The 15,675-nt window shown below is 41.8% G+C and overlaps 1 protein-coding gene across 1 annotated transcript; it reads left to right on the top strand.

Annotated features, from left to right (window-relative positions):
* LOC109845951 (protein FAR1-RELATED SEQUENCE 7-like) lies at positions 234-4,367 on the top strand. The gene is made up of 3 exons (XM_020415178.1): positions 234-317; positions 3,311-3,686; positions 3,811-4,367. The coding sequence occupies exons 1-3, from the start codon at positions 234-236 to the stop codon at positions 4,365-4,367; spliced, it is 1,017 nt and encodes a 338-aa protein (XP_020270767.1).

Raw genomic sequence — 15,675 nt, 5'->3', positions numbered from 1 at the left:
ACGCGTAACCTTAACAAGCAACCCGAAACCTTAACAACCAACGCGTATAACCTTAACAAGCAACGCGTATAACCTTAACAACCAACACGTAACCTTAACAAGCAACGCGTATAACCTTAACAACCACGGTAAATTTCCCTGCAGAAAAAGATGAATGAAGTATTTAACACACACGCACAAGTTGTATGAAAAGACATAAAGTACAATAATTTTCAAGAACGACAGCACTATAGATGGTGGGGGATGATGGACCTGAGGGATGGAGAGAGGGGTTTGATGTGGCGTCCGGGGGAGGAGGGATTGGGTTGGGAACAGAGGCAAGGGGTCGAGCGGAGGCCGCGTTGGGATCGGCGGTGGACACGGAGGATCTCGGCGAGCGGAGGCGAGGGGTCGAGGCGTGAGACCGGAGAGGAGCTTCGGCCGCCACGAGGGTTGCAGAAGGGACGGAGGGGGCAAGGGCAAAAATGGTGGGGGAGGGAGGAGGGAGAGAGGACAGATTGTATGGTTATTACGAATATAATATTAGAGAGAGAATGGGTATTATAGTCTTTACCTGTGTAAAATTCTTGGGCTTTGTGTTTTGGGGGCTCAGAGCATAGTTATTACGAATTTGGGGGTTTTTAGAGCGTTGAAAAAGTCTTGGGAGGGAGGAGCATACTTGTTACGAATTTGGGGGCTGGGGAAGCATTTTTCCCAAATATTAAAGTTGTACATGACTAACATAACTTGCACGCACGTTAATTTGCGTATTGTGATGTTTCACAGAGTGATTAGGTGTTGTGTCGATGTCGTTTTAAAAAAAAATTGGCACACGGGTAGCGCGTTTACATTTTGTTATTGCTTAATTAAAATCTGAGTGGACCGGCCAGAAGATTTGTTTGAGTGGAAGTAGATGAAGAAAAAAAGAGAGCGAAGTAATTGTCAGACGGATTAAAATTAGACTTATTTGCAAATACACTGCTAAGAAGTTATAGCCATTTTTATCTTTGAACTGTCTTATTAACATTTATCTTTTGACGGTAGTGTTTTTCATGTTTGGTTGAGATGTCATGTGTGAATCTTGTATATCTTAAAGTATCGTATGAACATTTATCTTTAAACCATCTTACGATACTTATCTTATTAACAATTTCAGTTAGAATGATTCTAGGAGAAATAAGTTTTGCATGGACGAAATTTAAAAACCCTCTCATAAATATTTCATGTTTCTTAAGGAACTCGAGAAGCTCTAAGACGCGTATCATCACACTACATGACTCAAAGAATCCAAAAACACCAATCACTGAAGAGTTCTATGATGATCCTCCCTAATCACGAGGAGATGACTTTCTCGAAAATCTCAACACTAGCGCATCCCTTTTATGGTCTCCAAAAAGAAAGTTCAAGAACCATTAATATGCATCATTTTATATTCTTATGCATTAGCCCTTCAAATGTTCACCCTTTGTAATGTTAACTTACCTTTCGATTTTCCTAGCAATAGAACCATGCACTCCTCAGTTATGAGATCGATTTGGGGAGAATCCCAACACCACATGGTCCACATCACCATTCTTTTTGGAAAATTTCAAACAATAGTTGCTTTTAGCAACTGCCGATGGACACTTGCAAAATAATAGGCTTTGTTATATATATATATATAGGGGAGGTTCTAATAAAAACCTCCTTAGCCTAAAAACTAAAAACCAATATCATCCAATGGCTAGAATTCAATCAAACAGTCAACAGACACATGCATTAATTACCTCATTAAACACATGCATTAATTACCTCAATGCAATGAATCCAGATTCACTACAGTGAACCCAGATTCATTACCTCAACGAACATGTCATTCACTGCAGTGAATCCAGATTCATTACCTCAACGAACACGTTTTTCACTGTAGTGAATCCAGATTTGTGTTCGTTGAGGTAATTAATGCATATAATTAATGCATGTGTCTGTTGACTGTTTCATTGGATTCATCTAGATCCAATGGATGATATTGGTTTTTAGTTTTCTATGGCTAAAGGAGGTTTTTATTAATCCTCTCCAAGGTAGTATTATATTATATATACGATAGTGTTATTATACTATAGTAGTTATAGTATTTATAGTCTATAATAGTATATATTATATATTTTAACTATATTTATATATATATAGTACGTTTATATATATATATATATGAGGATTAATGGGAGGTCACTTGACTATAGGAGGGAGTTTCCTCCTATTGGCCAGCCGATGGGACAGATCTTCATGCACTGATCTGGTTTTTAATGGGTTTAATCAATGCTGGGATGGTTATTTTGCAAAAACCCTTTGCTTGAGATATGCGATGGACCAGGCTCATCAAGCCTGATCGAAAAAAAACCCACCCCCTGCCCTCGTGAGCGCCATCTCTCTCTCTCTCCCCCTTCTCCCAAAATTACCCACCTGCCATACAACACTTTTCGTCCTCCCCCCCGGTGGGCTCTCGACAACGCCTCCTGTCTCCCGTCAGACAGCCCCTCCTTCCTTCCCCGCCCTCCGGCCAAACCCACTTCTTCCTCCCGCTGTCAAGACCGACGCCGACGCCCCCCTTCCGCCTCCCGCTGTCAAGACCGACGCCGACGCCCCCCTTCCGCCTCCCGCTGTCAAGACCGACGCCGACGCCCCCCTTCCGCCTCCCGCTGTCAAGACCGACACCCTCCCTCCTCCCTATGTCGACGCCGACGCCGATCTCCCCCGTCGAAGGCCCATCACTTCTTCCTCTCTCGCATCCGACGTCGACGCAGGTATTTTTGGTACAGTCTCGACAAAACCTGTTAAGATTTCAATTCTGCTGTGAATTGGGGATGACTTGAATTTTTATGCTAATTGCGTTATTATGCTAATGCTTTTCTGGGTTATTATGCTAATTGCGGACAATTTCTGAGGGGGAAAAGAATATGTGCAGACAGTTTCTGTTGTCCTCAAAATATGTTGTACACTGGTTTTGTTGCTATTGTCATTTAATGTTCCGTACTCATTAATATGATAATGTTCCTTTTCTACACGTGCTAGTTTTATTAGGTTTACATTCTCATAAGCAGTTACATGCGTCAGTAAGAATTCTGTAGATCAAGGTATAATTTTTCTTTGTTGTTTGTAATTACCCAAAATTATCATGTCATTGATAAGAAATTTCAAGCGGTGGATCTAATTAGTTGTGCCATAGGCTGTAAATAAATAAATACTCTAATACTTTCGAATCCTGGAAACAATTTTACTGCAGTGTGGTTATAAACTTGCATCATTAGTATATAATTTCTCGACGTTTGTAACATAATGATAATTGTTTCAGGGCGATGAGAGGACAATGAATGTTGAAACAGATGATGTGCTACCCATTGGACTAAGTAAAAATTATACCCAAAATTTCATGGATGTTGATGGTGAATTGCATATAGCTCTTGTAGGCCCGAATGAGATGACTTTCATAGGAGAGGCGCCATACGAAGGAAAAGAATTTGCTACATTGGAGGAGGCATACAACTATTACAATTCTTATGCCAAAAAAATGGGTTTTGGAATCCGTAAGGAAACTGCTGATAAGTCAAGAAAGACAAGAGAAATTATTTCTCAAGTTTTTGTTTGTAACAAGGCAGGGAGAAAAAGGTTATCAGATAAGAGAGATTGTGGGAAACTTGTCAATCGCCGTCCAGATACTAGAGTGGATTGTCCCGCAAGAATGAAGATTAAGTTGACTTCCTCTAAGACATGGATTGTAACGAAGTTTGAGGGAGAGCACCTAACCCATCTATTATCGAGCCCTGATAAAGTGTGGAATCATTATTCCCACAGGCAAAGGCATCATTGATGAAGAATATATTACTGCACAACAATGTATTGATCACATCAGAACTATTAGGAAGAACAACATTGGCAATGAATGCATATCCATCATAAAGAATTTTCAAGATAGGAAGGAAATCGATCCAGAATTTTATTTTTCCATAGAGCTGGATCAGTCGGGGACTATAAGGAGCGTGTTTTGGACTGATGGGAGATCAAGATCTTCTTACTTAAGTTTTGGAGATGTAGTGGTGTTCGACGTCACATATAAAACCAATCATTTGAGCCTACCGTTTGCTCCATTCACAGGTGTAAATCATCATCGGCAGTCCATTCTCTTTGGTTGTGCGTTACTTGCAGATGAGCAGGAGGATACCTTTATTTGGTTGTTCACTCAATGGCTAAAATGCATGCATGGGGTTGCACCAAAAGCAATTATTACTGATCAAGATGCACAAATAGGAGGAGCTATCAAACAAGTTTTTCCTAATACCCGCCACCGTTTTTGTTCTTGGCATATTGGCAGACATATTGCCGAGCAGCAACTTCCAATGAAAGCACAATAGAGATGAGAATTTTACATATATTGATAAGTGGTACCGAGCTAGCACTATTCACAATTGTGAGGAACGTTGGAAGATTTTGAAGGAGAAATTTAATATAGATGGGAATGTAGATAGTTGGCTGACGAGGATGTACATATTTTGAAGGAGAAATTCTTTGGTTGGAGCACAGGTTGTTGGAGCATCTTGGATCTCAGTCTACATGTATCGACATTAACTTTGGTTGTAACTTTTTCTATTTTGAAACATGAAAATGACTGTAATTTTTTAGAACACCTGGATGTAAGATGTAACTTTGGTTGAAACTTTGGAGGTAATTGTTGGCTAGTTTCTTCTAATTGTGTTTATGGTGAAATTGTTTAATGTGTGTATTCATGAAGTATTTGCATCTGTGGCTTTTTTGGGATATTGTATATACGTATTATGTTGTATTTGTTACTGGTATACATATCCGTGCAACCTTAATTGATTCATTTTTTGCTGGAAAAGTTGGAATGTTGTTATTTTTTGCATCTGTTTGCATATTCGTTATTTTCCTCAGTGCATCCACAACTGTAGCTCTTCATTGGTTTGTGAGCCTATATATTCACAAGCTAAAATGGAAACCATGTTCAACGACTTTTGATGTTGAAATGCTGTCATGGTTGGCTACGTCGATCCCCAAGACGATCAAGTTCTCAGATGTTAGGCCGCCAGAGACCAAATCGACCGTTTGTGAGCTTTAAGGCTGATGATAACTTCTATTTTGTTGATGCTGAGCACTGTCATGATAAGAATTTGTTGGCCATGTTGACTCATGAGAAGTCAGCTCCTAAGAATTTGTTGATGCTGAGCACGGCCATGATAACTTCTATTTTTTTATGTACTAATCAGAGCACATACTCCTATCAGCCAAACTATGCAAAATACGAAAGTTAAATGATTCAAGAGTAAAAGGATGTTACATATTATGATCTACCCCCACCTACTGAACAAACAAGCTTAGCAGACACACACTACAAACTGAGCACAAATCATAATAGTGTACAAAATAACCACAAATAAGCTAAAATTTGAGGACAAAACTGACCACAAACAAGCTCATAATTGAGTACAAACATAGCACAAAATTGAGTTCAAACTGACTTCAAACAATGTGAAAATTAAGTTCAAACTAAGTACAAAACGACCCAAGTTATACAAGCTTATCCTCACATAGAAGAATCATCCACAAATCACATCACATGTTTTTTCAATGTGTTAGACCCTAGAGGGGGGTGATTAGGGTCTTATGCTAATCTAATCCGATTTTATGCCAATTAAAACTAATAACAAAATATCCTAGCAAGAATAAAATGCAATAAGATACATTAGCTAGGATAAGGCAATATGAACAAATGAATATATCCTATCAATGAGATATTACAAGTATATGAGCAAGGATATATAAACTAACACAAGGGTAAAATAAACAATCTACACAAGTGATAGGGTAATATGATGAGCAATACACAAAGGCGATATAAGATATGAAAACAAGAATAAGAACGCCAATGCAATCACAAACAAAACGATATGTTTACGAGGTTCGGTCCCCACGACCTACGCCCCCGCTCCTCACCTCGAGGAGATCTCCACTATCACAACCGGGTTTTCTACGTTCACCCGAACAACGTTTACACCTCACAATACAATCACTATGTAATCACACCTCACACACTAAGTGTTGGTCCTAGCCCGTGTCCTCCTCCTCAAGTGCTCGGTTACAACCTCTCCCTAGGCACGTCAACCGACGCCACTCCTCTTGGATTCGACCCCGTCTCTCACCACACACTTCTCTCGGTGTACAAGTGTATTACAAGTGAATCCTCACAATAAGCACAATATAAATCAAATGATTTGTTCTCTAAACAAGGTGAGAACTCAATTAAGCACAACTCTAAGTCACTAATCTCACAACCCAAAATTATACTATGAATGTAAATACAATAAGCTCAATAGGTTGTGTGTGAACAAAGAGATAATAAAATCAACTAAACTCAATATGAACACTAGCTTAATAAAAAGATAATCAAACAATATAAAATATGAAGCTAGATTGAGTTTAGAAAACTTCTCAATAGATCAAGAGTGGAAGGAGAAGAGTTGGATGCTCAAACACCAATAGATGATCTCCTCAAGCTCTTGTGGAAGTGATTCACAAAACCAAAACACTCAAATGCTTAAAAGCTTATAAACACACTTAAACCAAACATAAACCCTTGATTAAAACTCTCTTAAACTTGTTTTTAAACTCTCTTGGCTCACTTGAAAAGACATCAGCAATGGGGTATATATACCCACTCAAAGCTCAGCCAAAAACCCCAAAACGAAATGACCAAAAACCCCAGCAAACAGCTCAGAGAAAGAGCCGTTAAAAAGCAACGGCTATATTGTCGGTCGACCGAAAATTCCGTCGGTCGACCGATGGAAAAATTCGGTCGACCGATGGAAAGTTCGGTCGACCGTTATCCAGGTCGAAAACAGGAAATCAAGCAAACACTTATCCGGTCGACCGGTGCGGTCGACCGATGGAGCTTTCGATCGACCGGACCGGTCGACCGACCAACTCTCTGCTGCATGGTTATAAGTATCTGTTCTCATTCCTCTCTTCAAATGACAGTTGTCCTTAGCTCTAACATGCTGCATTTTCCATATTCTTCTATTTTGTTTAAACTGTAGTCTCTATTCAGAAGCCATTACATGTCTCTTATACATTTGCAGTTAATTGGAGATCACGAGGCACCATGAGCAAGTTGGAGATCACAAAGCACCATGAGCTGGAGGCCTGTGCTTAAAGACCAGGAGATCACAAGGCATCACAAGGCACCATGAGCTGGAGGCCTGTTTTGTTCATTAACTTGGATCATTTTTTGATGGTTTTTATATAGTTGCTTTCATATTTCATGCTTGAACTTGTAACTCTTGGTGTGGTAGTTTGTGATGTGGTGTTTTGATGAAAGTCTGGCTTTAAGAACTTGAGATTTTAACTGACATGAATAGTTAAGTCTAGCTTGTTTATGTTGATCATGAACTTGGACTTGGATCACTGGCACTGAGCTTGTTTATGTTAAAAATTCCATTAGTGCCTCATTCTGAGTTCTCTGCTACATTTGTTGATGTTTGTAACTCTTGGTGTGGTAGTTTGTGATGTGGTGTTTTGATGAAAGTCTGGCTTTAAGAACTTGAGATTTAAACTGACGTGAATAGTTAAGTCTGTTTGGAAATCTTGAGTTCTCTGCTACTTTTGTGATATGAATGAATGGTTTGGATTTGATTCATGTGATGACATTTGAGTTGGCAAAAATAGTTGGTTCATTCTTGTCAGTACACGGCAGTGTTTTCGTCAAAAGTTGAGTTTGTTGTCGAATTCATTATATCTTCGGTCGATTACAATAAATTCAAAGAAAACAGCCTTTTTATAAGACTCTTTTACACAACAAAAAGAAAATTACAACTCTTGGGAAACAAACACAGGATCGTTGTTTGGATCACTGCTTGCGTGGGATCTTTGCCTGTGCCGGGAGCGCTTTGACTCGTGGACCACCAAATCACAGATTCTGATTGAATCGTGAGGGGGTTATGATTCTGACTTCGTTTATCGAAGTGAGAAATTGAAACGATATCTTATCAAGGTAAGATAGTCGTTCTTCTTGAACGTCAAAGCTCAATATCAAGGAGTTGCCGGAGACAGTAAATTTGCTGTCTCGCCCAGCGAGACAGTAAATACTGTCTTGGAAAACGAATATTCTTGACAGTTTCTCGCTGTAACTGCCTTCCTACGTTCTGTCTCGCTGGCCGAGACAGTGTTTGCTGTCTCGCCCAGCGAGACAGTAAATTTGCTGTCTCGCCCAGCGAGACAGTAAAATACTGTCAACATTTCTGGCAGTTTCTCGCTGTAACTGCCTTCCTACGTTTTAAACTCCGTTATTCTGGTAGTTATCAACGTGATTCTCGCCCACGACGTTTCCCACGTTCTTGAACAGTTAGTGGCCACGTGTCGACGGTTGCAAAACAGTTTCTTGAACCATTGATAACTGTCTCGTGTGCGAGACAGTAAATTCTGTCTCGCACGGCGAGACAGTAAATACTGTCTCGCAGGGGCGAGACAGTGAAAACTGTCTCGCGGGGGCGAGACAGTGAAAACTGTCTCGCCTGGGCGAGACAGTAAAAGTCTGTCTCGCCGGGCGAGACAGTAAAGACTGTCTCGCCAGGTGAGACAGTAAAGACTGTCTCGCCTGTGATCAAGACTTGTGTTCTTCTGCCTTTTTGGATGATTTCCTCTTGAGCTGTATTTGGATATCTTTCAGCATTTTTTGACGCCTACAGATACCCCCTCCAAAGTATTCCAGACTCAATCTTTTATAGAGGAGTTCTGGGATGCTTTGGATAAGATAGGTCTTACTTATGATCCTTTCAATGCTTGGTTGAGTAGATCGTGTAGAAGAACTTGTAGATGGCTTCAACACTTGATCTCTTTGTCTCTCAGTCTATTCAGTGCTTTGTAGAATAGCTAAGATTCTTTCGGCATGGCGTTTATCGCTTGACCGTTGTCGAGATCTTGAATTAAAGCTGAAACTTGTACTTGTGAAATCAGCTCTTGTCATCAAGTTGATACTATTTGGAGTATTCAGGTTATTCTTAAGAATATTCTGAGTGATATTCTCCAGAAACTTCCTGTTGAGATTAGGGAAACAGTTTAGACTCGTGTACCTATTGGAGTATTCTGCCTGATGAGTAATGTATCCGTAGTGAACGCTCTCATGCTCCTCCGTCAAGCGCCACGACATCTCCCTTGTCATAGCCTGACGCCGGAGCTCAGTCAACGAACGATGCCGAGGAATCTTCGGCAAATATATGAAACCACTGCCCCTGGTCTCTTGTTTGTTGGTAGAGATGAACCCGATGATGGAGAGGAAGAATTTTATATTCTATCTCCTGGTCTCTTGTTTGTTGGTAGAGATGAACCCGATGATGGAGAGGAAGAATTTTATATTCTATCTCCTGGTCTCTTGTTTGTTGGTAGAGATGAACCCGATGATGGAGAGGAAGAATTTTATATTCTATCTCCTGGTCTCTTGTTTGTTGGTAGAGATGAACCCGGAATCGGAGAGGAAGAATTTTATATTCTATCTCCTGGTACAAAGGAAATTTAAAGTGGGATTTCTATTCAGAGAATCTGAATAAGGTTTGATGAATTGAGATTGGAGGCAATCCTAACTTTTATAGGTTTGATTGCGCAAATCGAAGGTGGACCTCTTGTTCATGGAAGGAATCAAGAGGGGATGTTGGTTTTGGTCCTAACTGTTTAAAGGTTTGACCGTGTGGGAGTTTGATACGATCCTAACTGTTTAAATGTTTGATCGTTCAATTTGAGTGGACCTCTCGTTCGTGGAAAGAATCGAGAGGGGATTTTGTCTTTGAATCGATCCTAACTGTTTAAAGGTTTGATCGTTCAATTTGTGGACCTCTCGTTCATGGAAGGAATCGAGAGAGAATTTGGCTTTGGTCCTAACTGTTTAAAGGTTTGACCAAGTAGGAGTTTTGTGAGGGAAGATTGATCTAAAGAAGTGATCGAATCTCATCTCAGCAAAAGAGTATTTGAAAACCATAATAGGAATTTAGTATTTATCATTTTGTTCATAATAATCGGGTTATCCCTAAGAATATTATATTTAACATTCTTCCAGGAACTTCCCGTTACATGAATTATCGACCCCCAGCTTTCTTTGCTAAACTGGGTATAACGAAGAGTATGTCATCATCAGTCGCATGTTCAGGTTATCCTTAAGAATATAAGATTCTCTAGGAACTACCCGTTACATAAATCATCCACCCCCAGCTTCCTTTGTAAAGCTGGGTTTACCATTGTATTCAGCTGGATGACTGAGAAGCAGTTTATACTCGTATACTCTTTGGAGTGAGGGGAAACAGTGATCTTTAATAGGTGGTAGCTCGATTTTGTCATTAGCGAGGAGGTATTCCAATATGGCTGGAGCTTCATCCTCTTTGAATGAATATTCTTTTTGAAACATCGGATCGAAAGTTGCGTTCCCAATGATTGCAGATGTCATTTGTTGGCCTTTCTCAGCTTCCTTTCTTTTAAGAAAGTATTCAGCTTGTTCGCCACGAAATTTTAACTCCTTCCAAGTTGTGGACGGATCAACCCCCAGGACTTCCAGGATATTGATGGAGAGATTATTGTGGCATGTTTGCAAGATGAACTCTTCTGTAACAGGATCTTTACAACTAATTGCCTTGTCACGGAAGCGTTTGACAAAATTATCGACTGACTCTCCGTCTTTTTGCTTCTCATCCAGAAGTGTTCCGATTGATACTTCAGTGTCATCATCGAAGAAGTTGCTGAGGAACAAGCTTTCCATGTCATCCCAGCAATTGACGCTCTCTGGCTTGAGCCGTCGGTACCAATCGAAGGCGGGCCCGCGAAGGGTGCCAACGAATGACCGGATCATTAAGGCCTCGTTTCCAGAGATTATGCCCAAATGAGACTTGAAATAAATCAAGTGTTGAATCGGCGAACTCTTCCCTTCAAACGGTGTGAAGTTAATCAGATTGAATTTGGTCGGGTATGGTATTGAATCCCATTCCCTCGGATAAGGACATGGAATACCCGTCTTCTTAACTTCTTGAGCCGTCATCAAAGCATTGATTTTGTCTTCAAGCTTTTGCATTTTCCCATCATTGTCTTCATTTCTTTTTGAATGATGTCGAGTAAAGATAATTGGACCACCCCCAGTGAGAGGTGCTATTGAACCACCCCCAGCGTTATTGCCATTGGGAGGTGTATCAGCCATAATGACTTCATCCACCTCTGGATCACTGTCATCTACCACATTCCGAATGTGGTGGCTGGATTCAAATCGCTGATTGGACTCAGGAGGTTGAGGCTGGTGAGTTAACAGTTCTCTCATTTGTTGGATAGCCAACTTCATTTCTGTCTTCACTTCAGCTCTAATTTCTTCACGTTGTTTGGCTAGAGCTTCCTGAAGTATTTGAGTGAACTGATCAGCAGTGATTGTGAATACTTCTCTGATTTGTCCTGTGCTAGACATTGTATCATCAGAAGCGATTGCAGAATAAGTGTCCGAGAATTCATCCTCCGAGGACATTCCTTCTTGCATTCTCTTGTAGTCTCTGCGTCTGATAGCTCCTAATTGGAGTCGAGACATCCTTTGAGCAATTCTTGGATTGACTTTTCCTCTCGGGGAAAAATCGGGTCTTAATTCACTCGAGTGCCATTTAGACTTCCTCTTATCAGCCACATTGATGGTGACTTCAGGGAATTCATCATCTTGGGCAGCTGATTTTCTTTTGCAGAAATGTCTCAGCTTAGGCTTTGATAATACAGAGACTTTTCGTGGGATGATTTCTCGTTTGAAACAGTCACATTCTGATAATGCTGTTTTGACGAGTCGTGCACAGGAACAACGAGAGTTTATCTCTCGAATAACTCTCTTTCGAAAATTATTCACAACCTCAACTTGATAATACGATTCCTCGGTATGATTGCCAAAAAATCGTATCGTCTGTTGGCATGATCTCCCAGGTATGACGATATCATTTGGTGAATGCGTCTTCTTCTGGGGGTATAAAACCTTGTTGGCATTCTCAGGACAATTTATTTTTGTCTTTGAGCGATCCAAGGTTATGTTGGGAGTCGCACGTCTAAAACCACCCATTTGCGGATATGAGGTCTTAACGGGCTCCGAATGCTGATTTTGCATAAGTCCAGACTTCAGAATCCAAACTTGGCGGAGTTTTGGTGATTCTTTGGTCACCGTTTCCTTCTTCCATTTTTGTCTTTGTTGTGAAAGAGCACGGGCATGAACAGCGTTTGCACGACGTTTTTGTATACGTTCTTTGATGGTCGAACGAGCCCTTTTGATGAGTGTCCATTCCTCCGTTGTGAATTGTGCAGAAACGTGAGTAGTTCGTCGTTGCGTTGAACAAACCACTTGTTGTTTCCTCGACTCTAAGTCCGCATAATAACGAACTCCGTCGGTTTGTTCAAATGCCTTAGTGATTTGACGAGCACGACGCTGACGCTGTCTCTGACGAGCTCTTTTCGTCAATGTCGGCGGGCTTTGATTCGATGACTCTTCAATTAGATAAGAGCCATTGTGAGCAGAGGTGTTGCGAGTGAAATTCTCAGCAACAATCAAGCGAGAGTCTTCATTTTGTGCCTTCTTTGGCATGCAACTCTTCCTCAATTGTGAGATCCTCTTGTACTTGCGAGAGGATGATGAGAGATATTCCTCAAACTTGGTTTGGTCGAATTCGTATTCGACCATGGATTCAACTGGAATCTTGATCGGCTGCGACACGACGGTCTCGGCAGCGAGACCGTTGGCTCCCACTGTGGTCGCCAGTTTGTTTGCGTCAAAAGTTGGTCTTGCTGTAGAATTCATTATATCTTCGGTCGATTACAATAAATTCAAAGAAAACAGCCTTTTTATAAGACTCTTTTACACAACAAAAAGAAAATTACAACTCTTGAGAAAATAAACGCAGGATCGTTGTTTGGATCACTGCTTTCGTGGGATCTTTGCCTGTGCCGGGAGCGCTTTGACTCGTGGACCACCAAATCACAGATTCTGATTGAACCGTGAGGGGTTTATGATTCTGACTTCGTTTATCGAAGTGAGAAATTGAAACGATATCTTATCGATGTAAGATAGTCGTTCTTCTTGAAATCAAGTCAAAGCCTGATTATCAAGGATTGGCCGTAAGATCAGCACCTCTGCTCTCTCTCTGCTCTGGATTGCTCTGAAGTGCTCAAAATGATCAACCCCCTCTCCTCTGGAAAACCCCCTTCTGAAAATGGCCTTCGGGGGTATTTATAACCCTCTGGATGAACAGTGCTCGCGAGACAGCATTTGCTGTCTCGGCGGGCGAGACAGTGTTTGCTGTCTCGCGCCCGGCGAGACAGTAAATTTGCTGTCCGCGACCACGAGACAGTATAAATAACTGTCAACATTTTGTGGCAATGTTTCTCGGCTGTACTGCCTTCCCACGTTTTAAAACTCCGTATTTCGGTAGTTATCAACCGTGATTCTCGCCCCACGACGTTTCCCCACGTTCTTGAACAGTTGGTGGCCAGCGTGTCGACTGGTTGCAAACAGTTTCTTGAACCATTTGATAATTGTCTCGTAGTGCGAGATACAGTAAATTCTGTCTCGCACGGCGAGACAGTAAACACTGTCTCGCAGACGGCGCAGACGTAAATACTGTCTCGCGTGGGCGAGACAGTGAAAACTGTCTCGCGTGGGCGAGACAGTAAAAGTCTGTCCTCGCCAGGCGAGACAGTAAAGACTGTCTGCGCAGGCGAGACAGTAAAGACTGTCGTCGCCTGTGAGACATCTATACTTGTGTTGCTTTTGCCTTTTTTGGATGCATTTCGCCCCTGAGGCTGTATTTGGATATCTTTTCAACGCATTGTTTTTGACGCCTACAGGCAGTTTTAGATTCATGTGATGTAGTAATGAATGAAATGTTTGGATTTGATTCATGTGATTTTTTTTGTAGTATTAATGCAGGCTTCTTTGGCTTCAGATTCAATAAGTATTCACTTTGATTTGATTCTTGTCGGTACACGGCAGTTTTAGATTCATGTGATGTAGTATGAAATGAATGGTTTGTAAAATAGTTGAGTCTCCTTTTGACGTAACATCAGCGCAACAACGAGGATAGCAGCTATGGTTGAAATGATCAATGAAGTTGAGTCACCTAAAAAATTCTTGTTAAAATAAACAGGTAAGCAGATGCTTTTTCGGCTTTCATTTAAGACCAGACGCATAACGGAACATTACGGCCAACACACGTAAGACCATTAATTCAGAAACTAAGCAGGTAAAGACGTTTTTCTTGCACTTTTAAGGGCCTCTAATTCTTTGATCGATAAGTAGATATGAAGAAAACTTATCAACGCATATAAAGAAATGAATTACACACAAGGACAATCATACAACTCCCGGGGCAGAACCTGAAACATACAACCAATGATTCTCTCCAGCACGTAGCAAATACAGAAAACGCAAAATAGGAATGAAATACAGAACCACTTTTCAGAGCAGGAGCAAATGCCTTCTTCACTGCTGCACATGCAAGCCTTAGATTCCAATCAAAATGTTCCCGTTGCCTCGTGAAGTTAAACTGGTCCATATCTCAATCAAGTGATATATCATCATCATTAGGGGCGCGCTCAATCTGTCGCTCTCCAAACAATTAGCACTACCAACATAGAACATCCATAATATTCCATTTGTGTAACTGTCAACGAAAGTGATTGAGCATATACACAATTCAATCCAGGGGATGGAAAAATTAGTAGCTAAGCGCGAACATAAGAACACTCCTAATATCTCCATTTGTGTGTAAACCAAACATCAATTTCAATAGTATTCTCTAGTACTCATGAAACAATTTCTAAGTCCTCAGTCTGAACACATTTAAATCGCAGAACAGACACAATGCAAAAGGTACTGAGAAAAAAGATTGAAAAAAGATAATTCAATGACTTTACCCTCAAATTAGAAACCAATATCAGCCATTCACAAGCATGAATCTTACTCACGACTTCCAAACTCCTGAAGATTAAAAATAAAGATAATCAGACTTTACCGTATCTGGCGTCGATGCCGGCGTCGAGCAGCGGGAGGGCGGGAGGGAGAGGCTCCAGTAGACGAGCGGGAGGGCGGGAGGAGGAGGGAGGAATGAACGGCAGGGAGGAGAAGACGCGGAGAGGCGTAGACAGCGGGAGGCGGGAGGGGGTGGCAAAGATTCTGAGGTGATCACTGGCGTCGAGAGCGGGAAGTAATCGCGAGGGTGGGTTTTCGGCAGGTGGTGATGGCGGTGGGAATTTTGGGGGGGAGAGAGAGGCCAGAGGAGGAGTTGTTCGTCGAGAGCGGGGGGAGGACGAAGTGGGTTGGCGAGCGGAGGAGGAGGGGCTGTCGACGGGAAAGGAGGCGTTGTCGAGAGCGGGGGGAGACGAAAGTGTAATGGCGGGGGGTCGGCGTCGTCTGAAAGCAGGTGGCGAAAGGGGGGCGTTGTCGTCGAGAGGCGGGGGAGGACGAAGTGGGTTTGGCGGGAGGCGGGAGGAGGAGGGGGCTGTCGACGGGAGAAGGAGGCGTGTCGAGAGCGGGGGGAGGACGAAAGTTGTTTGATGGCGGGTGGGAATTTGGGGGGAAGAGGGAGAAGAGAGAGAGAATGGCCGGCTCACTGAGGGGGGTGGGTTTTTCGACAGAAGCTCTTGATTGAGCTGGTCGCACGGCAA

Source organism: Asparagus officinalis, chromosome 6 (genome assembly GCF_001876935.1).
Source record: "Asparagus officinalis chromosome 6, Aspof.V1, whole genome shotgun sequence".
Lineage (NCBI taxonomy): Eukaryota > Viridiplantae > Streptophyta > Magnoliopsida > Asparagales > Asparagaceae > Asparagus > Asparagus officinalis.
The sequence above is the reverse complement of the archived record's forward strand: the minus strand, read 5'-3'. Positions and strand labels throughout refer to the sequence as shown.